Below are 27,825 nucleotides of genomic sequence, written 5' to 3'. Positions count from 1 at the left end.
TAATCAGGTTTATTATAGTAGTGCCAAAGGGCCAATAAAAAATGGGGTCCCATTGTTCGAGGCATTGTATAAACAAGGTAGTAGATTGCCCAATGCCCTGAGGAACTTACAATCTATATAGACAACACACACACCGGGTGGGGGAGAATTAGACTACACAAGCAGAATGAACAATGTAATGGCAGACAGATATGATAAACACAGGCATAACTTGATACTATTGTATTTAACTGTGATGGGGTATACAGTCCCCATAGTTGGCCTGATGGATATAAAGGACACTACTGGGCACAGGCAGCCTCGGTCTCTCCAGCTTGCGAAGCATGCCTCAGCTGGAGGAGCGGGTTAAAAGATGCTTAGAAACCCAGGGAAATAGGAGGCGGGAGAGTGACCAGGCTGAAGGGAAAACAGTTCCTTCTCCTGAAAAGCCACTTGGAAGGTTGGCGCTGGAATGGAAGCATGATGCTGGTGAGGCCCACAGGTAGTGCCATCTCCAACCGCCTCCCCCTTTTTCTGACAACCAGCAGGCCCCACAGGGCTCTGCTCTTTTGAACTCCAGGGGGGTTCTTGAGTGGAAGATGAGTTGGTGTTGGTCCTGCTTTGAGCAGGGGATTGGACCTCCTGAGGTCTCTTCCAACCCTGATAGTCTATGATTCTATGAGCATCAACCAGAGACCTTGGAAGAGGCCGTTGCCATGGTGGAGAACTACCTGATGTCCCTTGGGTCTATAGCTGAAATGCCAAAAGCCAGTCTGGTGCACCTCCGGGGCCCCAAGTCCCACTGAACCCAAACCTCACTGAGGGTGATGAGGGGGATACAACGGCCAACAGAAGTGCCAGAAGCCCACCTTCAGTTAGCCAGGAGACATCTGAGTAAAGCAGAGTAACCTTATCCAAAGGGGCCATCCTACTCAGGAGAATTAATGGTGAAACCTCTTTCTCCTATGGGGGCTAGTTGCATGTGAGCAGCCAGGCCATTTCAGGTGGGACTGCCCATTCATGGACTATAATTATGGGCAGGCCTGGAGAGTGGATAACTCGGCTCAGAAAAGGGGCACAGGGAAAACATTAATCTCCTTGCTAGTGAATGGAGTAAAAGTACAAGGACTGAGAGACTCTATCTGCAGCCAGACTTTAGTCAGGGAATGGTTGGTGGGGTTGGGAAGAGAATCTAGATGCATCATCTTCCTCCAGTGTATCCACGGGGACATGCAACCCAGTCCGATTAAACAGGTGCAACTGACTATGCAAGACCACACTGAGACAGTGCAGACCAAAGTGGCCAAAGACCTGGCCTCTCTGGTCATACTTCGGCATGACTGGAAGTTTTTCAGGAAGGATGTCCAGGGATGTCATGGAGCATCTGCAGAGGGGCTAGAGCCTCGACTAGAAGAACAAGGAGGACAGCAGCTGACCATGGTGGCCAAGAGGAAGTGCCAAGAGGAGATGGTTCCATTGGAAGCCAAAGATCCAGGAGAAGGACCACCCTCATGGGAAAATGACTTTTCACCTGAACTTAACTGGAGCAGTAGGGGTCTGCTACCACCTTTCAACCTGCACCTGATGTCTAGCAAATAAACACTGTGCGAGAGCAAATGAGGACCCAACCCTGAGTCAGGTTTATGAATGTCTCACCCATGTGGATGACAAAGTGTTAGACCCGCAGCAGCTGAAATAGTGGCCCTATTTTGAATTGCTAGAGGAGAGAGCATATCAGTTGATGAAGCAGGCTGAGACAGGGATGGTCAATGCAGCTTTGGTACCCAGGAATTTCCAAAGGGGAGATGCTTCAGTTAGCCCATGCAGTGCTGTGCCGGGGCACTTGGGGACAGAGAAGACACTCAACAGTGATCATGGAGTTCTACTGGCTGGGCATCCACCCCAGAGGCACGGGACTATTGTGCCTCCTGCCCCAAGTACCAGCGGGTGAGCCAGAAAAAGTTCTCAAAGGCCCCCTTGGTACTATTCCCCTCTGCAGGGGTCCCTCTGACAGGCAGGTGCTGGGATTGGGGGACAGGGGAAGGATCACTGGAAGATTGCCCTGTTGTGTTCATTTCCAAGGAAGCATCTGGCATTGGACCCTGTCAGAAGACAGAATACTGGGATAGATGGACCATTGCTCTAACCCAATATGGCTGTTCTTACATTCTTATGGACAGGTATAGAGTTGGTGGGTCCGCTGAAAACGTCTGCAGCCAGGTACTAATATATATTGGTGATCCTGGATTGTGCTACCAGAGACCCTGGGCCATTTCCCTCTGGTCAGAAATGGCAGCTTTCATTGCCAGTAAGCTCATAAAAGTATTTGCCTGAGTAGGGATCTGCAAAGAATTACTGACAGAGCAAGGGGCAAACATCATCTCACAGTTAGGCCTGGTCTACACTGGGGCGGGGTGGGGGAGGATATCAAGCTAAGTTATGCAACTTCAGCTATGTGAATAATGTGGCTGAAGTCAATGTACTTAGATTGCCTTATCGTGGTGTCTTCACCGTGGTGAGTCGACTGCTGCTGCTCCCCTGTCGACTCCTCCTGCGCCTCTTGCGGCAGTGGAGTACAGAGGTCAACGGGAGAGCGCTGGGGGTTGACTTATCGCGTCTAGACTAGATGCAATAAATCAACCCCTGCTGGATCGATTGCTACCGGCCGATCTGGTGGGTAGTGTAGACATACCTTTAGTGAACTAATTGTACGACTTGATATGGGTCAAATCCTGGAAGATGTCAGTATACCACCACCAAACTGACAGTCTGGTGGAACAGTTTAACAAAACATTAAAGAGTTGTGATAGTTCAATCCACTGATATGTGACACTGGGACCATCCCACCTGTCCTGCTCACCCCGTGAGGTGTCCCAGGCACCCACAGGTTTCTCCCCATCTATAATAATAGGAGATATACCTCTCTCCTAGAACTGGGAGGGACCTTGAAAGGTCATTGAGTCCAGCCCCCTGCCTTCACTAGCAGGACCAAGTACTGATTTTTGCCCCAGATCCCTCAATGGCCCCCTCAAGGATTGAACTCACAACCCTGTGTTTAGCAGGCCAATGCACAAACCACTGAGCCAATTACACAAAGAGAAACAATCAAGGGGAATCTCGGATCTCCTCCATGAGACATGGGAAGGGCAGAACTCCAGAACAACCAATGTAGCGCAGTATGTTATACAGCCAAGAAAGAAACTGAAGACCCTGGGGGCACTTGCGAGGCAAAACCTGGAGAAGGCACAACACAACCAGGAGCAGGTCAAAAGCAAGGCCTGTCTCTGAGAGCTCCAACCTGGAGACTGAGTGATACTTCTGCTGCTGACATTGAAATCCAAGCTTCTGGCCTGATGGCAAGGCGCCGCCAAGGTGGTAACACAGGTGTGGGAGATTGATTCTGAGGTCCGGCAACCCAGAAGAAAGAAGACAACCCAGGTATATATTATATCAGCCTGCCCAAGGTTTGGAAGGGACAGGAAGGCCTCCTTGCCATCTCTTTCCCTCCTGACCCCAAACTTGGCCCTCAGGCCCCCACACCCAAGATAACAGCACGGTACTGGTAGGGAAGAACCTGCGGCCCAGCCAACAGCAGTGAGGAAATGGGGTAGAGTGAATAGGCTGGAGGGAAGCCAGGTCCTTCAGACATGCCACATGGAAAGTTGAACTTGGTAGGGAACCACGATGCTGGTGAGTCCCAACTGCAGTGCCTTCACCAAACCCTGCCCTTTCCTGAGAACCAGTGGGTCCTGACGGGCTCTGCTCATCTGAGCTCTGTTCAGTTCCAGATTGTTTGGACTCTAAGGGAGCATGCCACAAGCTGAAAGAGAAGAGAGGTAGGAAGTAGCTCAGAGTGGCAGACTCACATCCTCTGCATGGAGGAGTTAGCTACTGTTTATTCCCACAGGGTCCAGGGCTGGAACCTGGTGCAGAGGGAAGGCCAAGGCCTCCCTACCATGTCCCACTTGAGAGCTGAGCCAAAGATGGGCCAAAGTTGTGATGCCTGTGGCCTAAAAGCAGGCGTAGATATCTCTACATCCACCACACTTTGGAGTGAGAGATGGGAAACCAGATATGCTGCCACCTACCCTTCCTGAACTGGAATGTTATGAATTTTACCTGTATACTTGAACTAGCCCTTGAAAGCATGAAAACGTTACTAAGTATTATACTGAGATAGGCCATATTATATCAGCCCATAAAGTATTCACACACCTTTGTATCAATGTGTCATGTCTTTGTGTGTTCCTGGGTCATGGCGGGCAGGGGGGAGGAGGAGATGGGTTTCCTGTGGAATCTGCTATCAGTGGGGGGTGATTAATGTCAAATTCCAAGACTGATTGTGCAGATATCCAGTGTTTGACACTTTGTCCCCCTTTGGTAAGAGCAGTGACTGGTGTTACCTGTTTAAGGAGACTGGGGAGTTTGGGGCATAAAAGGCTGTTTGAGCTGACTGAGGGGGGTGTCCTCGAGTACGTCTACGCTGCAGAAATAAAACCCGACAGGGAGCCTGAGCCTGGGTCTGCAGACTCGGGCTCACAGGGCTCACACTGCGGCACTAAAAATAGCCGTGTACTTTCCTGCTCAGGATCTGAATCTTGGGGCGGCATGTAGGTCTCAGAGCTTTCATTTCTTACAGTGTTTTTAGCTAATTTATCTACCACGTCATTCCTGTTATTCCAATATGCTCTGGGATCCAAGCTAATGCTACATGTGTCCCCATCTGTACTCTGTTCTGAGACATATAATTTCACTGATTAAATCACTTCGGCATACTGAGACACCCTTTTTTTATCACCATAAGGCCTCAGACTGAGTCCAAAAAAATAAAATAAAAGACTACCGCTGTTGGACATATATCCCAGATCCAATTTAATGCTAGCATTATTACTATTAGTTTGGCTGCAATGACAGCCACATAATCAGACATTCTTTTAGATTCACTAATTCCAAATTTTGATACACAACATATTGTCCCTGGTGCTTCTGTTTTTTCTTGTTCAGACCCATCTGTATATATTTGACAAAACTGACTCCAGTTGTCATCTATATACTGGTACACTTCATTTTTAATACCTACTGTCACTTTTCTTTCCTTAAATATATAAAATAAATCTAAATCCACATTTGAACATGTGACTTCCATCCATAAGGGGAAGTTACTCACCTTGCAGTAACTGAAGTTCTTCGAGATGCCTGTCCCTGTGGGTGCTCCACTCTAGGTGTCGGTGCGTCCTGGTGCTGTTGATCGGAGATTTTCGGAAGCAGTGCCTGGTCAGGATGCAGGCACACAGTTGGTATCTCCCGTCTTGTTGGAATCTTCCTGAGCGCCTGCGTCCCGCATCCCCCTCAGTTCCTTCTCTACCGTGGAGTGATTATACTAGTACTGCAAAGTAGAGGGAAGGAGGGTGGGGAGTGGAGCACCCACAGGGACACACATCTTGAAGAACTTTAGTTACTGCAAGGTGAGTCACTTCCCCTTCTTCTTCTTCGAGGGCTGTCCTTGTGGGTGCTCCACTCTAGGTGAATGTGTAGCAGTTCCCACTATGGTCAGTAGGACTCTGGAGATCCGCCAGTGAGTACTGTAGAGAGTACTGTATGGCCTACTATGGCGTCTGCCGTGGTGTCTTGCGTGATAGCATAGTGTTTGGCAAACGTGTTCAGAGGGCCATGTAGCCGCTTTACAGATGTCAGAAATGATGAGAAAGACGGTTCGAAGAGTGAGCCCCGTGTTGCCAGGAGCGGAGAGTTAGGCTCAGGTGGCACTGAGAGGTCACACTGAGTGAGGAACTATTGCTCCTGTTCCCTGGGCTGTGCTGAGCCTGGACTGTGCTCTAGCGCATTAGCAAGTGAAAGCGGAAGTGTCAGCAGTGCCACGGGTCTGCTGGAGGTGCCCTGCAGGGGGTCCGCTGCTGATACTGGGACAGGAGGCAAGCTTAGTGCCAACGTTCTTCCCGGCACTGGGGCAGAGGGCGTAGTCGGCACCGCGGCTATTTTTCGCGTGGAGGGGGTCGGTGTTGCGGAAACTTTCCCAGTACAGGAGGTCGGGTTCCTGCCTCTGCGGTTTGTTGAGGCTTCAGAAAGGGCTGAGGCACCTGCCTGTGGCACTGTCAGCACAGAGGGTAAGGATCTTGTGGGATACCCCTTACCCTTGGCAGAGTCTCTCCTGTGAGACTGCTGCTTCTTGCCTCTGCTCCCGAGAGGATGAAGCAACACTCCCAACTGGTTCAGATCTGGCTGGGGAGTGTGTGGGAGTGGGTTTAACTTTCCCTGTCTCCAAAAGTGGCTGCAGGGATTTTTCCATCAGAAGCAATTTAAGCTGCAGGTCTCTGTCGCGCCGAGCCCTTGACTTGAGGCTTGTGCACTTTGCGGGGGTGTGGGTTTCCCCAAGGCACTTCACACAATGTGAGTGCCCATCTGACCGTGACATGGAGTCCTGACAGGAAACACACTTTTTGAATCCTGAAGCCCCTGGCATTGTGAATTAGAAATGGCAGGGTAGTGTCTCAGTGGGAGACAAGTCTGAAGCAAAAAAGTTTTTTTGTTTTTTTTAACTAAGTAACTATGTAACTATACTAAAGGAAGGGAAACAACTGGGATGTAACTAATAAGTATTTCTGTATTCTTTGTTAATTTTTCCTACAGAGACCAGGGAAGAGAAGCAGCACTGCCCTGAGTCCCGTCTTCATCCGGGGAAAGTTGAGAAGGAACTGAGGGAGGTGCAGGACACAGGCGCTCAGGAAGATTCCAACGAGACGGGAGATACCAACTGAGTGCCTGTGTCCCAGCCAGGCACTGCTACCGAAAATCTCCGATCAACAGTGCTGGGATGCACTGACACCTAGAGTGGAGCACCCCAGAGACAGCACTTGAAGAAGAACTAATTTTCCCAAGACTAAAAGTTTTGACTGAATTTAACTTTTGCTTTACCTTCTGCACCCACATTTTAACTCAAACGGCATGTGGAGTTCTAAGAGGTTGTGCTACAGTTCATCTATTGAATTCCCAGCAATCCTCACATTTATTGGGTACTTTCATCATTGCAACCAAGGCTGGTGGGAACCAGAGAGGGGATGTGAGGCTGTAGACAGGCTGCTGGGGTCAGAGCTGCTGAACTAGGGCTGTCTAGTGCACACACACTCAGCGTATGACCTATATGCTGGTAGGCTAATTCTCAACAGCCTAGGTTGGGAGCTACAGCAGCAAAGCATTGTGAGGCACCCATGGTTGCAGGGTTAGTGGTGACACATCCCCCCATTGGTGTGTATTGCCCCCGAACCCAATGACAGTTGCTGACATCCTAACACTCTATCCTCTCGTATACTTTTACTTCTTTCATCACTGCTCAGTTCCAATGGTACCCTATATGTGACGGGTTGGATCACAGAAAACCGTGGGAATTGTCAACTGATGTGCTGGAACTACCTCTAAGCCTGTTTTCCCTGGCAGCTTGGGACTTCAGAACCCTGACTTGTTTGAGCCAGACAAGCTAGCCTGCTGCAACACTGACCCAGGTCTGAACCATGTCCCCCAACAGCTGCAGGCTTAACTGAAAACACCTTAAGGAATGTTCCTGTCTCCAACACTCAGATGTCCAGCTCTCGGTGGGGGTCGAAATCCCAAATAAATTCATTTTACCCTGTATAAAGCTTATACAGGATGAACTCAAATTGTTTGCCCTCTATAACACTGATAGAGAGACATGCACAGCTGTTCCTCCCCCCCCCCCGGTATTACTACATTCTCTGGGTTAATTAATAAGAAAAACATGATTTTATTAAATACAAAAAGTAGAATTTAAGTGGTTCCAAGTAATAACAGAACAAAGTGAATTACCAAGCAAAATAAAATAAAACGCACAAGTCTAAACCTAATACAGTAAGAAAGTGATTACAGATGAAATCTCACCCTCAGAGATGTTCCAGTAAGTTCCTTTTACAGAATAGCTTCCTTCTAGTCTGGGTCCAGCAATCACTCACACCCCTGTTGTTCCTGTTGTCCACACTCCTTTGTTCCAGTTTCTTTCAGGTATCCTTTGGGGATGAAGAAGCTATCTCTTCGGCCAGATGAAGACCTAATGGAGGGGCCTCCCAGGGGCTTAAATAGACTTTCTCTTATGGGCGGAGACCCGCTCCTCTCTCCTATCCAGAATCCAGCTCCAAGATGCAGTTTTGGAGTCACATGGGCAAGTCACATGTCCATGCATGACTGAATTTCTTACCAGCCAGGCCACATTCTCAGGAAAGCTCAGACGTGGATTGGCGTTTCCAAGTTCATTGTTAGCTTAAGTGTTTCTTGATTGGGAAGTTACTGAGAATAGTCTTTTCTCAGGAAGCTGACCAACTGCTTCACTGAGGCTACTTAAAATTAAACAAGTACATAGCCAGTATTCAGAACTTCAAATACAAAAATGATACATGCATACAAATAGGATGAATATACCCAGTAGATCATAACCTTTGCAGGGATATGTTACATGGCATATCTAGCATAAAACATATTCCAGTTATGTCATATTTACTTTCACAAGCATATTTCCATAAAGCATTATGGGGTGCAACGTCACACTATACATCCCCTTCTTCACTCCAGGTACCTACTTTTGTAGCTGGCAACTTAACTTTCCCTAGCATTGCAGTTTTTAGCAGTTTGTTGATCTGCTGTTTTTACATTGAGCTACAAGATCCCCATCTTGCAACCTCCTTGCTCTTACTATATCCCCTCAGCTTTTTGTAACCCAGTCAGCTACTTTCACAGGGTTAACATCATCTGCTCTCATTGCTTTGGCGAGGGATCTTAGTTATAACAGTTCAGGTTAGTTCCTTCCTCAGCTTTGCTTTTTTGCATCTGCTTCTACTTTATTTTTCTTTTCAGCTTTGAATCCATTCTCCCTCCCTACTAGGCTTGAAAGTGACTTCATTTTAGGGTCAGAAAATATTCCAGTTCCAGCTCTGCCCACTTCTGTCCTCTACGCAACTCCCCCCCTCCACCTAGCTCCCCCTCCTCTGGCCAGCAGACAATCAGTTAATCACCTCCCAGGTGCAGCACATAACTAATTAGGGTTCTCTCCTTTGCCTCACAGGGGCTTCATCCCTATTCCCATCCCATATGCCCCTCCCTTTCAAAAACCTTGCTTCAACCCACAGCAAGACCTAAAAGCTGTGCCTCTACCTGCCCATGTGCTTCATTGCTTCCACATCCCTCTTTAGCTGGTGCACCTCCTGGAGCAAGTGATTCTCCTCCTGCAGCCTTTCTAGCAAGTTTCCTCTGTGTCTCTTAGCTGCAGATCGCACTCTTTGCATGATCTCATCTGTTTCTTGCATTTTGTGCAAGCAGGGTCATGTGAGGAGTCATTGGAAAAGTTATGATTTGCTGAATATGATTATCCTATTTGTATGTATGTATGATTTTTGTGTCTAAAGTTATGAATATTGACTATGTATCTGTATTTCAAATGTGCTTAGGTAACCCACACACCTCCTGTGTGTGGTGTTCTGTCCCAGCTAGTGGCACCGAGACCACTTAGAGAGTAAGATTAATGAGTTTGCTCTTCAACCTTAGCTAACAGCTTATGCAGTAAACTCCAGAGGTCCTCAGTTCAATCCCAGCTGCTGACAATCAGGGTCTGTTGGTGTTACACTTAGTCTGGATAACACCCACAACTAGCATTTCAGGCACAACACTGAAGAAGCCAGACAGTGTTAATGGTTCATCAACAAAGGTAATGGACAGTGGAAGAACTTAACTTTCCTGTAAAATTCCAGACGGCCTGTAAGTAATGTCTGCTATGACTCACCAATGTATGCAAGGGTATGTGACCAGGCCTCTGGACTCCATCTTGGAAGGTTTGTATTTTTCCACACACTGGTCTGGGAACTGGTTTTGGAAGAAAGGGTTCCCGCTCTATGCTTAAACTATATAAGGCAGGGAGTGACATCCTTGGTTGTTCTTCACTCCCAACACAAGAAGACTGCTGAAAACACCTGAGGAACAAAGACCGAAGTGGGGGAAGTGCTGGACCCAGGCTAAAGGGATTTCTAGCCTGTGTATGAAAATCTGGGGATTCCAAGCTGCAAAGGAAACACAATTTGTACCTTAAGAGTCTGCAAGCCTGCTTGTACCATCTTACGGTGAGAAACTCCCTAATTTATATCCAATCTATCTAGTATGTTAAGCTTAGTTTGCTTTTTTGTTTATTTACTAGGTAAGCTGCTTTGATCTGTTTGCTATCCCTTATAATCACTTAAAATCTATCTTTTGTAGTTAATAAACTCATTTTATGTTTTAATTTAAACCCAGTGTGCCTTTAAGCAAAGTGACTGGGGAAAAAAATCTCAGCTTGATTGAACACAGGCTTGTTGCATTTCCTCTCCACACCAAGGGAGAGGTTAACTGTTTAATAAATTCATACTGGTTGGGGTTTGGACCAGGGCAGGATGTTACAGCTCTGGCTGGGAAGCTGATGGTTATTTTTGCTGTAGCCTCTCTATTGTCAGTTCATGCGGTGGCTGGTCACAGAGCTTGCATGTAACTGCAGTGGGCTACACGGCTGCCCCTGCTCCTCCTGAGTCCTCCAGCCCTTGCTTGCAGGGCCGCATTCCAAAAGGGGCTTTAGAGCTGCAGGTCAGGGCCCTGCAGCCCTTAAAGGCCTTGTGTTATGGGTGGCTCTGCCTGCTGGCGGGGGGGGGGGCAGGTTCCCCAAAAGATCCTTCTGATGCAGAAAGTAGTGCAGCGCTGAGAGCCTGTGGCGTAGAGTGAGGTGCCAACTGCATCAGCAATAAGGCATGCTGAGCAGCTGTCGTCTATGTGCTGGTGCTATTGTGCAAGCAGCATTGGGCTGTGGCACTGTAATCAGAGCAGTTGTCGGTGCTGTCTCCTTTAGCACTGTCGATGGTGCCGTGGTGGAGACGGGCAGCTTAGAGTGCTTAGACTCTGTACCGGAGTGCTGGGTTATGGCAGCAGCTGCCGTGTGGGTGGTGTCAGAGGTGCCTGGAGCATACCGTGCAGCAGCTGAAGCCCTAAGTGAAATCCAGTCCTGACCGGCCATCAGGAAAAGTCTGCCTGCTTTATTGGGAGTGGTAAGCATTAGATGCTTGGTGCGCGAATTCTGTTGATTAATGCTAATAAACATACATTAAGGCTCTTTCACTGGGAAAAGATGCCGTTAACCCATAGACGGCCATTGCAGGAAGAGCAGAAGGTGAAGGCTCTAAATTTGTGCAGGCAATAAATGCCACTAACAATCATGAACTGCTTTGTGCTGTGTCTCACAGCAAACTGACAACTATGAAATCGTCATGTTCCCTGCGGTCCTTTTTGCAGCTCTGGAAGTACTGGAGAATCGTGCATTCTATACTTGCAATGCTCATAACAATCATGCAGATTCCATGCTTCTGTGAGAGATGGCAGACAGCAACAAGTCCAGCACAGGATCATGGGAAATTAAAAGTAAGCACAAAATTATGGGATAGAGTTGATATGACGATATGGGATGGAGAACATTGCATTACAGGACGTTGACCTCTTGCTCCTGGTCACACCTGTGCGACTCGTTTCTGCCCCACCATGCCTTGCCAAAACTACCCAAAATATAGTGTGCTGATGGTGGAAGGTTGCTCACTGGGATATCTACCCATGTGCACTGATGCATGCTCTCCTAGTGATTACGTGCAGAGGGGGGGAAAAGGATCACATATGTACCATGTACTAAATGAAGCAGCTGTACGCTGACACAACTTGCACTGGCAACATTTTGTAGTATAGAAATGGTCACAGTGTTATCCAGCTTCACTACATGTTGTCCAAAGGAGTGGGGAGGGGAAAGACAACTCCTTCCATACAAGTTTCTTTTTTCAGGCCCTACTAGCCTTGGTTTTCTCTTTCTCTCCTGCTTCTCCCTCCCTTGTACTTCCTCTCTAGGCTCTTTTATCCAATCTCCTTGTTACTGGGTTAATTAGATCATTTGCTTCACTGCCCCAGTCTGATTTGGTAATGAGGAGCTCCTCTCTTAATCAAGCCCTGCCCAGGGCCTAATGGGTTAAACAATGATGAGAGCACTGGTTCAGTTGCTGATTCCCAGCACTCTGTCACAAACTCCAAGAAAAGACTCTGAATAGGGAACCCTCAGGGCTGAGCCGAAATCAGTGAACCACTCCAATTCTGAAAAGAGACAAAAGCCCGGGGCTCTGTAAGAGAAGAGCAGCCACAGGGTGTTATCCATTACAGAGGCGACATTGCCAGTGTGTCTCATGAAAAGCGGATCACAGCTCTCTGGGCTGGACATGTGTGCTAAGGCCTGACCAGTGGGGAAGAACACATTATTAGACATATTATTGCCTTTAGTTTGGATCTTTGCCTTAAGCTGAGTTAAATACACTTCTGGGTGGTTTATTATAGCCAGGCCTGGTCCACACTACAGCGTTAAATTGATTTAAACAGCGTTAAATCGATTTAACGCTGTACCCATCCACACTACAAGGCACTTTAAATCGATTTTAAGGGCTCTTAAAATCGATTTCTGTACTCCTGCTCAACGAGAGGAGTAACCCTAAAATCGATATTACTAAATCGATTTAGGGTTAGTGTGGACGGAAATCGAAGTTATTGGCCTCCGGGAGGTATCCCACAGTGCACCAATGGCCGCTCTGGACAGGTAAATGAACTCTACTGCACTGGCCAGGTATACAGGAAAAGCCCCGGGAACTTTTGAATTGCATTTCCTGTTTGGCCAGCGTGGAGCTCTCAGCAGCACAGGTAACAATGCAGTCTCCTGAGAATAGGAAAAGAGCTCCAGCGTGGACCACACAGGAGTTATTGGATCTGATCGCTGTATGGGGAGAAGATTCTGTGCTATCAGAACTGCGTTCCAGTAGACGAAATGAAAAATCTTTTGAAAAAATTTCTAAAGCCATGAGGCAGAGAGGCCATACCAGGGACTCAGTGCAGTGCAGAGTTCAAGTGAAGGAGCTCAGACAAGCGTACCATAAAACCAAAGCAGCAAATGGCAGATCCAGATCTGGGCCAAAAACATGCCGCTTCTACGCTGAGCTGCAGACAATTTTAGGGGGCTGCGCCATGACAAGGCCTCCCTTGTCTGTGGATTCCGAGGTGGGGGTAATAATCTCACCCATGGCTGAGGATTCAGCGGAGGGGGAAGATTACGAGGAGGAAGACCTTGCTGAAAGCACACAGCATTCCATTCTCCCCAACAGCCAGGAGCTTTTCGTGACCCAGACAGAATTAAACTCCCAGCCCTCACAAGCCACTAGCACAGACAGTGAAGCCATGGAAGCGACCTCTGGTGAGTGTACCTTTGTAAATATAAAACATAGTTTAAAAGCAAGGGTTTTTTAATGATTGATTTGCCATGAGGGCTTGCATGCATTAGCTGGCATTAAAGTTACTGGAAAAGTCTGTTAACATGTCTGGGGATGGAACGGAAATCCTCCAGGGACATCTCTATGAAGCACTCCTGGAGGTACCCCAAAAGCCTTTTCAGAAGGTTTCTGGGCAGGGCAGCCTTATTCCGTCCACCATGGTACGAAACTTTACCACGCCATGCCTGGAGCATGTAATTGGGTATCATTGCATGACAAAGCCTAGCTGCGTATGGTCCCGGGGATTCCTGGCATTCAAGAAGCATAATTTCTTTTTCTCTGTCTGTAATCCTCAGGAGAGTGATATCGTTCATGGTCACCTGGTAAAAATTAATGTATTTTATTAAGAGGACAGAGATGACCATTCCTACAGTGATGCTTTCCTGCGGCTTAAAAGAAATCCTTCCCTTGCAGTTAGCCATGCGAGGGGAAGGGAAACAGCTGCCCATTCCTACGGGGAGGTGTCTTTAATGGCGCTGAGATTTTTAGCATTTGGACAGCAGGAATTTTCCCTGCTAATAGCCAAGGAGGGGGGGAAAGGGTGAGGGGATAGGGTTTCAGTGACCTGCCATTACAGTAGACATGCAGAGTGGGAGGGAACACCAATTCACAATTTCCTCTAGTGCTGATCCTTCTGAAGGCATAAGAAAAAAAGCAAAATATGTGCTTTTTAGCAGTTGGCTGCCCAGCAGGAATTTTACCTGCTAATAGCCACGCAGGGGGGTGTTGCAGGGGGAAGGGACAGGGTGATCTGCCATTAGATGTAGGCCTTACCATGACCGCCTGCAAGCTGAACTGTAATCCCAGGACCTGCGTCTGTGTTGATCTGTTACACTACAGCCGCAGGCACTAAATACTAAAAGAATCCAAAGGCGACCTTGTAGTGAAGTGACGTGCTACGTACAGTGAATAGTGTAGTTCACTGTGAAAGAGTATAACCATTGTTCTGTGAAATGTATCTCTTATGATCCTTCTATCACTCTTTTCCCCCACTCATGCAGCTGCAAATTTTTCAAGCCTCCCTACTCCAGCCCGAAGGCTAGCTCAGATAAAGAGGAGGAAGAAGAGGACACGGGATGAGATGTTCACAGAAATCATGGCAGTAACCCGCAATGAAAGAGCTCATCTGGGGAAGTGGAAAGACGTGGTAGCAAAGTACAGGAAAGATGCCAGTGAACGTGAGGACAGGAGGGACCAACGTGAGGACAGGAGGGACGCTCGAGATGAGATGTGGCGGCAGGAAGATCAGATGTGTAGGCAGGAAGATCAGCGGTGGCGGGATGCAACGCTGGAGCTGCTGCGCGATCAAACTGACATCCTCCGAAGTCTGGTGGAAGAGCTGCGGGGTCACAGAGTGCCACTCCAGCCCACGTTTAACCTCCCTCAGTACTCACCATGTTCCATATCTTCCACACCCAGACGTGTAAGAATGCGTGGGGGAAGGCTTTCTGCACCTGCCCACTCCACCCTCGTGGACAGTCCAACCAAAAGGCTGTCATTACATTGAAATGTCTTTAATGGCCTTTTTCTTCCCTCCTATCCTCCTCCCAAACCACTCCTGGGGTACCTTTTTATTTCTCTTAGTCTTCTTATAATTACATGCTATTCAAAGCAAGTGGGAGGGTGGGTTGGTTACAGGGAATGACTTTATTTCCATAAGCAAGCTGTAATGGAATGGAGAGGGTAGGTTGCTTGCAGCAGGATTCAAAACAGGGGGGAGGTTCATGAAGGGGAAAGAAACACAGCAGTCACACCGTACGCTAGCCCATGATGAAACTCGTTTTCAAGGCTTCTCTGATGCGCACCGCTTCCTGGTGTGATCTTCTAATCGCCCTGGTGTCTGTCTGCGCGTAATCAGCGGCCAGGTGATTTGCCTCAGCCTCCCACCCCGCCATAAAGGTCTCCCCTTTACTCTCACAGAGATTGTGGAGCACACAGCAAGCAGCAATAACAAAGGGGACATTGGTTTGGCTGAGGTCTGAGCGAGTAAGTAAAGTTCTCCAGCGACCTTTTAGACGGCCAAATGCACATTCTACCACCATTCTGCACTTGCTCAGCCTGTAGTTAAACAGCTCCTGACCACTGTCCAGGCTGCCTGTGTATGGCTTCATGAGCCATGGCATCAAGGGGTAGGCTGGGTCCCCAAGGATAACTATGGACATTTCAACATCCCCAACTGTTATTTTCTGGTCTGGGAAGTAAGTCCCTTGCTGCAGCCGTTTAAACAGAGTAGTGCTTCTGAAGACACGAGCGTCATGAACCCTTCCTGGCCATCCCACGTGGATGTTGGTGAAACATCCCTTGTGATCCACCAGTGCTTGCAGCGCCATTGAAAAGTACCCCTTGCGGTTTATGTACTGGGTGCCCTGGTGCTCCGGTGCCAAGATAGAGATATGGGTTCCATCTATGGCCCCCCCACAGTTAGGGAATCCCATTGCAGCAAAGCCATCCACTATGACCTGGACATTTCCCAGAGTCACAACCTTTCGTAGCAGCAGCTTAATGATTGCTTTGGCTACTTGCAACACAGCAGCCCCCACAGTAGATTTTCCCACTCCAAATTGATTCCCGACTGACCGGTAGCTGTCTGACGTTGCAAGCTTCCAGAGGGCTATTGCCACTCGCTTCTCCACTCTGAGGGCTGCTCTCATCCTGGTATTATGGCATTTCAGGACAGGGGAAAGCAAGTCACAAAGTTCAAAGAAAGTGCTCTTACGCAGGCGAAAGTTAAGCAGCCACTGCAAATCGTCCCACACCTGCAAAACTATGCGGTCCCACCAGTCTGTGATTGTTTCCTGGGCCCAAAATCAGCGAGCAATGGGTAGAATCTCCCCCTTTACCATCAGGAGCTCCAAAGCGCGGGGGCCCGCGGTTACAGAGAAATCAGTCTCCAGGTCCTCATCACTCTCGTCGCCGCGCTGCCGTAGCTGCCTCCTCCTCTCCTGCGTTTGCAGTTCATGGTTCACCATAGACAGCATGAGAATGCGTGAGCTGTTTACAACATCCACGATTGCGGTACTGATCAGAGCAGGGTCCACGATTGCTGTGCTATGGCGTTTGCTCACTTCACCCAGTAAAAAACGCGCGAAATGGCTGTCTGCTGCTTTCAGGAAGGGAGGGGGTGAGGCTGTACCCAGAACCACCCATGACAGTGATTTTTGCCCCATCAGGCACTGGGGTAGTAACCCATAATTCCAAGGGTCAGGTAAGACTGCAGGAACTACGGGATAGGTACCCCCAGTGCAACGCTCCGGAAATCGATGGTCGCCTGGAACCATGGACGCACACCACCGAAGTAATGTGCCCTAGTGTGGATGCATAAAATCGATTTTATAAAACCTGTTTTATAAAATTGATTTTATTAATTTCTATTTTACTCTGTAGTGTGGACGTGGCCCCACGATCAAATGACTGATACTAAAGAGTGTGTTAAGCGGAGGGGAGGCTGGCGCCCCGGGGTGCACTGCTTCCCATCGAGGCAGCAGATCACTGTACATAGTGGGTGCCCAAAGACAAGGGAGTGGGCACTTCAGTGTAACAAGTTGGGTGCATTAACTGCTAGCTTGCAGAGGGAACTCGTAGAGCACAGCGGTGTGCTTGTGCTGCCAGCAGCGAGCAGGTTTGGGAGAACTTCCCCCGGTGGGCACAGCCGAGGATCTCTCACGCTGTATGGAGCTGGTAGTGATTCACCCCAGACACCTCGGGAACCCCGACAGTGTCACAGTGAGATCCTGGAGAACCCATTCCTAGCTAGCCCCTGGTTCCTTCCTGTGTCTGCACAGTGACATGAGTCACAGGTAGGGCAAATGGCTTCACCTTTGGCCTCTTGCACCAGGCTGTGCATCCTTTCAGCATTCAGTGGGGTTTTTACCACACGGGGTTTGACAAGGGGTCTCTTATTCCCAGCATCTCTCCACCCAAGTAAAGTCCTCCCAGTAACCACCTTCCACTCCTGCTGGGGATGATGAGTCTGAGCACACCGGACACATGCCCAGTGCCTGGGGAGGGAGCTCATCCTCCAGCTCACCCTTTAGCCAGAGGAGATGGCTGTGAGACTGCTTTCCTCCGGAAGTTCAGTCACATAGCTCACTAGATGAGGCTGAGCTACAGGCAGCCTTCTTGGCTGGACACAGGATGGGTAAGCCCCTTGGGCCTGGACACACCCCATCTTCTCCAGCCTTGAGCAGCGCACCCATGTATGCCCGATTTTCCTACAGATGCCACATGTCAGGTTTTCAGGATCCCTTGGAGCTGGTCTACCCACATTGCCTGTCACTCCTGGTTTCAATTTACTTGAATCCCACTTCTGGGGTGCCCTGGTGCAACCCCCCCCTTGGTTTTGGGTCCCCCAACTTGGTCCAGACCCTTTGGTGTTCTTCACTATGGGTCCTACTGTCCACAAACTCTTCTGCCACCTGGAACGTGCTACATGGATCCTCGGGATTCTTGTCCACTACCCACATTTGAAGCTCATGGAGACATATCTCACAGAGTTGCTCTAACTTACCAGGTCATATAAACTTTCCAGCATAGTGGCACCTGCATCTTTACCCCCTTTGCAGAGATATTTTACCACCAAGGCGGCAGTTTCCATATACAGTAAAGTCTTATATAACACACATTTATAGAGCGCGTTTTTGACACAACACGGTTTTCCTATAGTGACCCATTTTTATGATGCGCACACTATTTTTATATAGCGCACAATCATAGGAGGGAGTTAAGGCGCGGGAGGGTGCTCGGGGTGCCGGATCTGGGGGGGGCGCTTGCCTTGGGTGGCTCCCCACAAGTGGCTCCCCATGTCTGTTGTTCCTCGTGGAGGTGGAGGCGCGGTCAGGGGGCTCTGCACGCTGCCTCTGCCTGAAGGTGCTGCCCCTGCAGTCAGCGCTCGGGGAGGGATGAGGCGAGCGCCCGGAGCCATCTAGCTGCATCTCCACCAGGAACAGCAGGCACAGGAAGCCACCTGAGGTGAGGACCTTCCGGATCCCGCACCCCAACCTCCTGCCCTAAGCACCCTCCAATATGTACAACTATGTCATGTCTGGGAACCTAACCCTATTTTTCCCATATATTCTTCAGTTTACATAACCTGTTTTCTAGGAACGTAACTACCGTGTTATAGAAGGATTTACTGTACATTATACCCTGGGTCTTGCATATCCCAAACCTTTTCTTATGAGCCACAGGTGTCAATTCAATCTTAAGCAGTAGAACCCTCGTAGTCCCAGTAATCAAATCCACCCTTACTCTATCGCTTTGGCATTGAGTAAGGGGTAAGACAGTGGAGTCGGTCAATGGGATCAACCTGGTTCCAGTCACAAGCCTTCTCCTTAAACTGGGCCAGCCATTTGGCATCTAGGCTCCCATAGACCTAGCTTCTTGTGATCTCTCCCCACTTTCCCCTATATGGGACTTTCTGCTTCTCCATACCTCACTTCAAGCTATCACTGCTCTTCCTGGTTTTTCCTCTGCTCCTCCTCAGGTTTGTCCTCTTGATCAAATCGCTCCCTTTCATGGTCTGCTAGTCTCTGTTCCTCCATCTGAATCTCCTTTGCTTTCTGGTCCAACTCCCACTGCTTTAACTCTAGCGAAGGGGGAACTGGGTTGTCAGGATGTCCCCCTGCTGCTGCTGCAGGTGCCTCTGTGGCCCTGAGACTCTCTCAAAATCCCACGTGGGTTTAGACCTACATTGATCATCCTTCTCCAGCCATGCACTCAGCTGAGCCTTGTGTAATTCCCAATACTGAACACTCTCCCACTGCACAGCTCTGTGATGCTCTTCTTAGGGAGGTGGATATACTCCATTTTTTCCTACTTTCCTTTGACCAGTCTTGTTTTCACTGCTACAAGTTACGTATTGCAAAATCCTCCTGTTGCATTCAGAATCCCACCAGCTGCCACCAACTGTCATGGATCCTCCAGGTCTGTCCTATACCTCAGCTTTTAAACAGTCCCTAGAGGAACCTCCCTTCAGTGTGACAAATCCCCAATGGGTCCCACTCTTCCCTCAGGGTAGGCTATGCAGCCTCAGTGCCTCTGAGACTGAGCCTCTGGGCTCCAGCTCTCCTGCCTCACACAGTGAGCTGTGCCCAGCAAGTCCAGCTGAGATAGACTCCTGGTCAGAGACTGTTACACTCTTCAGGGATTAATGCGCCCAGCAAGTATCTGCAGTGATACCCAGCAGCCTTTTCAAAAAGAGCAGGGTTTATTAGTCAACTGGAACGCAGCCTGGGCAAGTCCTTAGGTTAGCACAGAGAAGTAAAGGTTAAGACATAATCCAGACTGGACAAAGCCTTGAGCCACATTGCTGTAGGAACCCATTGGGTGTCCTTTCCCTGTGTCTGTCCCTTTGTCTAGTTCCAGGAAAGCTCCCTGTTTCTGGGAGCCCCCTTCTTCCTGCTCCTCGGAACACGCTGAGTTCACATGCGCTCTGCCCAGACAAGCTGGGAACCTCTCAGTGATAGGTGTCAAGTGTTCAGTCCTGGGGGTTACTGGGGACTCTGTAAGATCTTCCATTGATATGGGTTAGTCATAGTCAGTGTCTTCATGAGCCATTTGTATCACCCTGTGACAGCTCTTCACACTCAGAGTAACACCAAATACAGAGGGCAGCCGAGGGATGTATTGGAATAACAGAAATTTTACCAAATTCCCACATCCGCCCACACACAGCTGGTCACAGCCCTCGGAGAGAAGCAAAGCACAGGCTGGACTGTAGGCCAGTGAATGCATGAAGAGTGAAGGGACTGCAAGCCTCAAACCTTGGTCAAGATGCAGCGACTCCCATGTCCCTGCCCACAGAGAGGTGATGGCTGGAGGCCTGGTACCTGAGAGGGCATTCCTTGAGCAGACTCTGGAGGGGGTCAAAGGTGTAGCTTCCCCCAGACCTGTGATGTCAGACAAGCGCATTTTGGGGAATTAGGGGAATTATCCAGTGAGTCAGGTACAGTAGGCAGGAGTATTAACACACACGTGTCTGGGGAAGGCTGGAGAATAATGCATAATTCAAGAGCAACAGACAGACTAATTCCTCTGGAAAAGGACAATGTAAGAAACAAGAATTTGGCAATGTGACCTCAGAAGGGACCGGCTAAAAGATCCAAAGAGCCTGGAGGGAAGGCAGACCATGACTGCTGGAGAGGGGCAGAGGGAGGAGAAAGACCTAGCAAGTCAAGAGAACTCTCCACTACCACCCTGTGACATCATCGATAAAGTGGTACATTTGTGCCGGGCAGAAGTTGTCCTCTGGGAGGGAAGAATGAAGCAAGGACTTCTGCAATGGTGGCCAGGTCACAGTGGGTAGATACGGCAGTGAGGGGTTGCGTGGGGAGCAGTGAGTGGTGGATGGAGGACAAGAGTTTAATATTTGGAAAAAAAAAAGTTAAGTAAAAATGGCCAATACCAAATATACACATGTCCGGGGATGGACATAAGGCAAAAAGCGGGGCATGGAAACCAGTCAAAAGTTACAGGCTGAATAAAGGCCAGAGTTACTACTACTCGGATTCTGTAGAGACCCCACAGCTTCTAATAACCAGGGAACAGGAATCCTTACCCAGTGAGGCCACAGTGGCATAGTTCTCCTGCGTCACCTCCCTGTAGAGGGTTCTCTGAGCAGGGTTTAGCAGAGCCCATTCCCCCTCCGTGAAGTACACAGCCAGCTCCTCGAAGGTCACCGCCCCCTGAAAGAACAAGAGTCGCCCTGTGAATACTGCTGCCCAGTGACAACACGCAGTATTCACAGGAGAGCAGGGCCAGTAAAATTAATGCTCTGGGAGGGAAACGATAGCAGAGTCCCAGCCCTGCACCACTCAGAGTTGCCAAGAGGCATCGGGCTGAGGGGAGAAAGAGAGCCCCTTGTCCCTGCCAGCACACACAGGGAGCAAGGGTCTTCATATTTATCACACAAGGGCTGGTACAGGAGATTGAACCCCAGCAGGGTTCAGGGACAGCGCCCTGTAGGAATCCCAAAACCCTAACCATCAAAACACAACAGATAGCAAATGGAGGAAAGGGGAAGTCAACAGGAAAGAATACAAATCAGCAGTTTCAAATTGTAGAAAATTCATAAGGGAAACAAAGGCTTGGTCTACACCATGAGTTTATCTTGAATTTAGCAGTGTTAAACCAAATTAACCTGCACCCGTCCACAAAACGAAGCCCTTTATATCGATATAAAAGGCTCTTAATACCGATATCTGTACTCCTCCCCAAGAGGGGAGTAGCGCTGAAATCAGTATTGCCATTTCGGATTAGGGTTACTGTGGCCGCAATTCGATGGTATTGGCCTCCGGGAGCTATCCCACAGTGCACCATTGTGACCGCTCTGGACAGCAATCTGAACTCGGATACACTGGCCAGGTAGACAGGAAAAGCCCCGCGAACTTTGAATTTCATTTCCTGTTTGCCCAGCATGACCATGCAGTCCCAGAATCAAAAAGAGCTCCAGCATAGACCGTACAGGAGATTCTGGATCTGATCGCTGTATGGGGAGACAAATCTGTTCTATCAGAGCTCCGTTCCCAAAGACGAAATGACAAGCATCTGAAAAAATTCTTCAAGGCTATGATAGACAGAGGCCACAGCAGGGACTCACACAGTGCTGTGTGACAAGCGTAATGAAAAGCCAAAGAATCAAATTGATGCTCATGGAGGGGTGGTGGAACTGAGGACTCGAGCTATCCCACAGTTCCCGCAGTCTCCGAAAACCATTTGCATTCTTGGCTGAGCTACCATGCCTGAAGGGTCAAAAACATTGTCACGGGTGGTTCAGGTTCGTCAATCCTCCCCCCCCCCCTCCACATGAAAGAAAAGGGAAAAAATCGTTTCTCACCTTTTTTCAATGTCACCATATGTCTACTGGATGCTGCTGGCAGACGCGGTGCTGCAGCGTTACATATCAGCAACCCCTTCCCTTCCCTTCCTGATGGCAGATGGTACAATAGGACTGGTATTCGTCATCATCATCCCGTAAGTGCTCCTGGCTGGCCTCAGTGAGGTTGGCCGGGGGCGCCTGGGCAAAAATGGGAATGACTCCCGGTCATTCCCTTCTTTAAGCTTTGTCTCCTGGAGATTCAGTCCTGCCTGAAATATCATAGCAGCTGGAGGCTGCCTCCCCACTGTTTTATCTCAATAAAGTCAGTGTTGTTTCTTATTCCTGCATTCTTTATTATTTCATCCCATAAATGGGGGGATAACTGCCACGGTAGCCCAAGAGGGGGGTAGGAGGAGGGAAGCAACAGGTGGGGTTGTTGCACCCCCTAGAATGGCATGCAGCTCATCAATGTCTGGGGCTCTGACCTGGAGCGGCTGTTTGCCTCTCTGGTACTTTAGCAGACTTGCCTGATATTCTAGGCAGGACTGACTCTCTCTTTAGACAAAATTTAAAGAAGGGAATGACCGGGGGAATCACTCTCATTTTTGTCCATGCGCCCCCGGCCGACCACATGGGCCGACCAGGAGCACCCATGACAGCAGCAGACGGTACAATATGACTGGGAACCGTCGCTGCTAACTTGCAAAGGCAAGGAGATGCTGCTGTTTAGCACTGCAGTACCGTGTCTGTCAGCAGCATCCACTGGACATACGATGACAGTGAAAAAAGGCTGAAAAGGCTCCATGGTTGCTGTGCTATGGTGTCTGCCTGAGCAATCCAGGGAAAAGGGCACAAAATGATTGTCTGTCATTGCTTTCATGGAGGGAGGATTGACTGACGACATTTACCCAGAATCACCTGTGACACTGTTTTTGCCCCATCATGCATTGTGATTGCAACCCAGAATTCCAATGGGTGGGGGAGACTGCGGGAACTATGGGATAGCTACCCACAGTGCAACGCTCCGGAAATCGATGCTAGCCTCAGTACATGGATGCACACTGCCAAATTAACGTGCTTATTGTGGCCGAGCACTCGACTTTATACAATCTGTTTCCAAATACCGGTTTCTGTAAAATCAGAATAATCCTGCAGTGTAGACATACCCAAACGGTCAGAAGGGGAAATCTAAGGCCAATATGATGGATTTTTTTAAAGTATATTAAGAACATAAAGAATCCTAACAATGGTATTGGGCCATTACTATGACAGAATTATCAGTGATCATATGGAGACAGCAAAAACATTCAATGAATACTTCTGTTCTTGTACCTGGGAAAAACTCTTTCCATTCCAGTAACACATGAGGATATTAAACAGCAGCTACCATAGATACACATTTTCAAATCAGTGAGTCCAGACTCCAGATAACTTTCATCCAGGAGTTTTAAAAGAACTGGCTGAGGAGCCCATTGGACCATTACGGCTGATTCTCAATGGGTCTTGGAACACTGGGAAAACTCCAGAAGAATGGAAGAAAGATAGTCCTGTGTCAATTGGACTATCAGCAAGATGGCTGATGTTAGTACAGTGGATCCTGCACGTTTTTTGGTGGGGGGGCACTAAGACACTACCCCTTGCCCCCACTCTTGGGGTGCCAAGTGGCCCAGGAAGGTGGTAAAGGAGGGAAGTGGGGAAGGGGTCTGGGTTTGCTCCTCACTCTGAGCCCCAGCCCCTCTCAATCCCTGCGGGTTCTTACCCTCTTCTCCTTGGGTGGGGTACCTTTTGTCCTTTAGACGCTGGGGTGGGATTCTCCCTCTTACTCAGTCCTCTGGTCTTTCAAATCTCACAGCACACCTCCATGCTCCAGTCCTCTCTCCTTCCTTGCACACCCTGTCTGCCTGAAGCAGGGAGTTTTATTAGGTTCCTGCCAGGGCCTTAGTTGACTACAGATGTTCCAATTAACCTGTAGCAACACACCCTTGTCTAAAGTGAACCACGCCTTAATTAGCTTAGGGCTTATGTATTTCCCCTCTACCACTCTCCCACTGCTCCCTGGCCCTCCTGTATCACATACTCCCCCCCCCGCCACAATACCATGGGGTTGGGCTACTTGGGATGAGAGACGGTGTTGTTGTGAGTCCATGTTGCCATGTATCAGAGGGGTAGCCGTGTTAGTCTGGATCTGTAAAAGCAGCAAAGAATCCTGTGGCACCTTATAGACTAACAGACGTTTTGGAGCATGAGCTTTCGTGGGTGAATACCCACTTCCTCAGATGCATGTAATGGAAATTTCCAGGGGCAGGTATATATATGCTAGCAAGCAAGCTAGAGATAATGAGGTCAGTTCAATCAGGGAGGATGAGGCCCTGTTCTAGCAGCTGAGGTGTGAAAACCAAGAGAGGAGAAACTGGTTCTGTAATTGGCAAGCCATTCACAGTCTTTGTTCAATCCTGGGCTGATGGTGTCAAATTTGCAGATGTTGCCATGTTGGCTTCCATCTCTATGCTGTATCTGGATGTGGAAAAGTTGTAGGGATAGGAACCATCTTGTCACTCATACATTCCTCTCCTAGTTTGTGTGCATCCGTTGGAGTGGGGTTTGGACTACCGCCCAAACAGGTAGTACCATAGAATCTCCATGGCCCATTTAACCACTAGGCATTCATTTTCTACTACGGCGTCCCGTTGCTCCCTGGGCAGAAGCTTTCGGCTGAGGTAAAGGATTGGGTGCTCCTCATCCCCCACCATCTGTGACAGTCCTGCCTCTGAGGCATCTGTTTGTAGGATGAACTCCTTTTTGAAATCTGCGGCTATGAGCACTGGATGGCTGCAAAGGGCCATCCTTAGGTCTGTGAAAGCTTCTGCTGCTGCCTCAGTCCACTGAACTATCTCTGGGCCCCTAGCTCTTGTCAGAGGCGCTGCCCTTGTGGCAAAGTCAGGGGTGAACTGGCAAAATAGTACGCCCCCACCCCTAAGAATGCTCCGACTTGCTTCTTGCGGAACGGGCAAGGCCATTCCTGTATTGCCTTCACTTTGTTCCATTGGGGCTTCACCAGGCCCCTTCCGACTACATACCTGTGGTATCTGGACTCGGCTAACCCTATTGCACGTTTGGATGGGTTAGTGGTGAGGCCAGCCTGTTTGAGAGCATCTAGTACCGCTTGCACTTTCCCCAGGTGCGTCTCCCAGTCAGGGATATGGATCGTCACATCATCTAAATAGGCGGCAGCATAGTTGTCATGGGGTCGAAGTAATCTGTCCATCAATCATTGGAAAGTTGCGGGGGGGGATGGTATATTGGAAGAGGCCATTGGGTGTAGAGAAAACAGTTTCTTCCTTACTGTCCTCAGCCAGGGGGATCTGCCAGTATCCTTTTGTCAAGTCTAAGGTGGTCAAGTATCAGGCCTTGCCTAACTGATCCACCAGCTCATCAATACGTGGTATCGCGTAGGCATCGAATTGGGATACCTCATTTAACTTTCGGAAGTCATTACAAAACCTCAGGGTGCCATCGGGATTGGGGATCAAGACAATAGGGCTGGACCACTGGCTGTGTGATTCCTCAAACACCCCAAGTTCCAGCATCTTCCTTACTTCTGCTCTAATTTCTTCTCTTTTTGCCTCTGGTATACAATATGGTTTTATTGTCACCCTTGCTCCGGGACAGGTGACAATGTGGTGTTGGATCAGCATTGTACAACCTGGTTGTGTGGAGAACACGTCTTGGTTCCGCTGGATCATTTCAATGACCTCTGTTCGTTGTTCTGGGGCTAATTTGGGGGATATCTGTACCTGCCCTTGTGGGCCAGCTGTCTGGGATGGAACCGGCAGGACAGCCAGGCGAAGAGAGGCTGCTAACAGGGAGTTTCACAAGGGAGTTTGGAAGGAGAGTGGGAAGGGGGCAAGGTTCACTTGCTATTCTTTAAAACCTGTAAACTAAACTACATTCAAAACTTCTTGATTTAAAAAAAACCCTTTCATTAACTAGGTAGCTGCAGGAGACAATGCAGGCAGAAGCCCAGCAGCAGAGTGGGGGCTATCCAATTTATTGCGCTGAGTGTAGCATGTATGATTACCTGCCCTGCGGGAGTATGGCATACCTGTGCATTCGGTGCAAGGAGCTCCTGGCCCTCAGAGACCGCGTAGGGGCTTTGGAGGCCAGGGTGGCAGAACTGGAGGAACTAAGAGAGGCAGAGAGGTATGTTGATGAGGCTTTCCGGGACACTGTAGAATTATCCCACCTCCACTCAGACAGCCCCTGCGCTGTTGAGGAGGATGAAAGGCCCAGGGAAGCAGAGCAGTCAATGGGAGCAGAGGGAAACCTTCCCATAGTTGGGACCCTCCTTCCAGATGGTGTTAGAGTATCCTCTCACACTGAGGTTACCTCTCTGGGGGAGGGAACTCCAGTTGCTAGGAAAAGGCAGGTGTTAGTAATGGGAGAGTCAATCATTAGAAACGTAGATAGCTGGGTTTGTGATGACCGGGAGAACCATATGGTGACTTGCCTGCCTGGAGTGAAGGTTGTGGATCTCTTGAGGCATCTGGATAGACTTATGTGTAGTGCTGGTGAGGAGCCGGTGGTCGTGGTACATGTAGGTACCAATGACATAGGGAAGGGTAGATGAGATGTCCTGGAAGCCAAATTTAGGCTGCTAGGGAAGAGACTGAAATCCAGGACCTCTATGGTGGCATTCTCAGAAATGCTCCCAGTTCCACGCGCAGAGCCAGGGAGGCAGGCAGAGCTTCAGAGTCTCAATGCATGGATGAGACAATGGTGTAGAGAGGAGGGGTTTATGTTCATTAGAAACTGGGGAAATTTTTGAATGGGGGCAGCCTATACAGGAGAGATGGGCTCCACCTAAACCAAAGTGGAACCAGACTGCTGGCACTAAACATTAAAAAGGTTGTAGAGCAGTTTTTAAACTAGGAGATGGAGGAAAGCCGACTGCTGCAGAGGAGCACGTGGATTGGACACAGACTTCTCTTAGAGGACAGTCTATTGACAGAGATTCTCTAGGTTATAGTCAGGACCAGAGGATGGAAGAGGATAATGTAAGGGCCAGATCAGACGAGAAACTTTCACAAAGAATTGGATACATCGGAAAGGAACAGACAAACAGTGACAAATTTTTACAGTGCTTGTACACAAATGCTAGAAGTCTAAATAATATGATGGATGAACTAGAGTGCCTTGTGATAAAGGAGGCTATTGATATAATAGGCGTCACAGAAACCTGGTGGACTGAAGACAATCAAAGGGACACAATCATTCCGGGGTACAAAATATATCAGAAGGACAGAACAGGTCGTGCGGGAGGGAGGGGAGGAGCTATATGTGAAAGAAAATGTAGAATCAAATGAAGTAAAAATCTTAAGTATTCCATAGAATCTCGATGGATAGTAATTTCCTGCTCTAAAAAGAACATAACATTAGGGATCTATTATCACTGACCAGGACAGTGATTGTGATGATGAAATGCTAAGAGAAATTAGAGAGGCTATCAAAATTAAGAACCCAATAATAGTGGGGGATTTCAATTATTGACTGGGAACATGTCACCTCAGGACGAAATGCAGAGACAAAATTTCTCAATACTTTAAATGACTGCTTCTTGGAGTAACTGGTATGGGAACCCACAAGGGGAGAGACAAC

At 48.8% G+C, this 27,825-nt stretch overlaps 1 protein-coding gene across 3 annotated transcripts in view; it reads right to left on the bottom strand.

Annotated features, from left to right (window-relative positions):
- The window catches only part of LOC115659419 (zinc finger protein 850-like), a 64,956-nt gene that overhangs the window by 4,761 nt on the left and 32,370 nt on the right, over nt 1-27,825 (bottom strand). For 2 of the 3 annotated variants that reach the window (XM_030579503.1, XM_030579505.1), the window contains 2 exons: nt 20,911-21,037; nt 8,576-8,578 (listed from right to left, as the gene is read on the bottom strand). In XM_030579503.1, coding sequence (XP_030435363.1) covers nt 8,576-8,578; nt 20,911-21,037 — 130 coding nt within the window. The remainder of the gene's footprint in view (nt 1-8,575; nt 8,579-20,910; nt 21,038-27,825) is intronic. The other variant, XM_030579504.1, reaches the window with a different exon arrangement.

Source organism: Gopherus evgoodei, chromosome 11 (genome assembly GCF_007399415.2).
Source record: "Gopherus evgoodei ecotype Sinaloan lineage chromosome 11, rGopEvg1_v1.p, whole genome shotgun sequence".
Classification (NCBI taxonomy): Eukaryota; Metazoa; Chordata; order Testudines; family Testudinidae; genus Gopherus; species Gopherus evgoodei.
The sequence above is the reverse complement of the archived record's forward strand: the minus strand, read 5'-3'. Positions and strand labels throughout refer to the sequence as shown.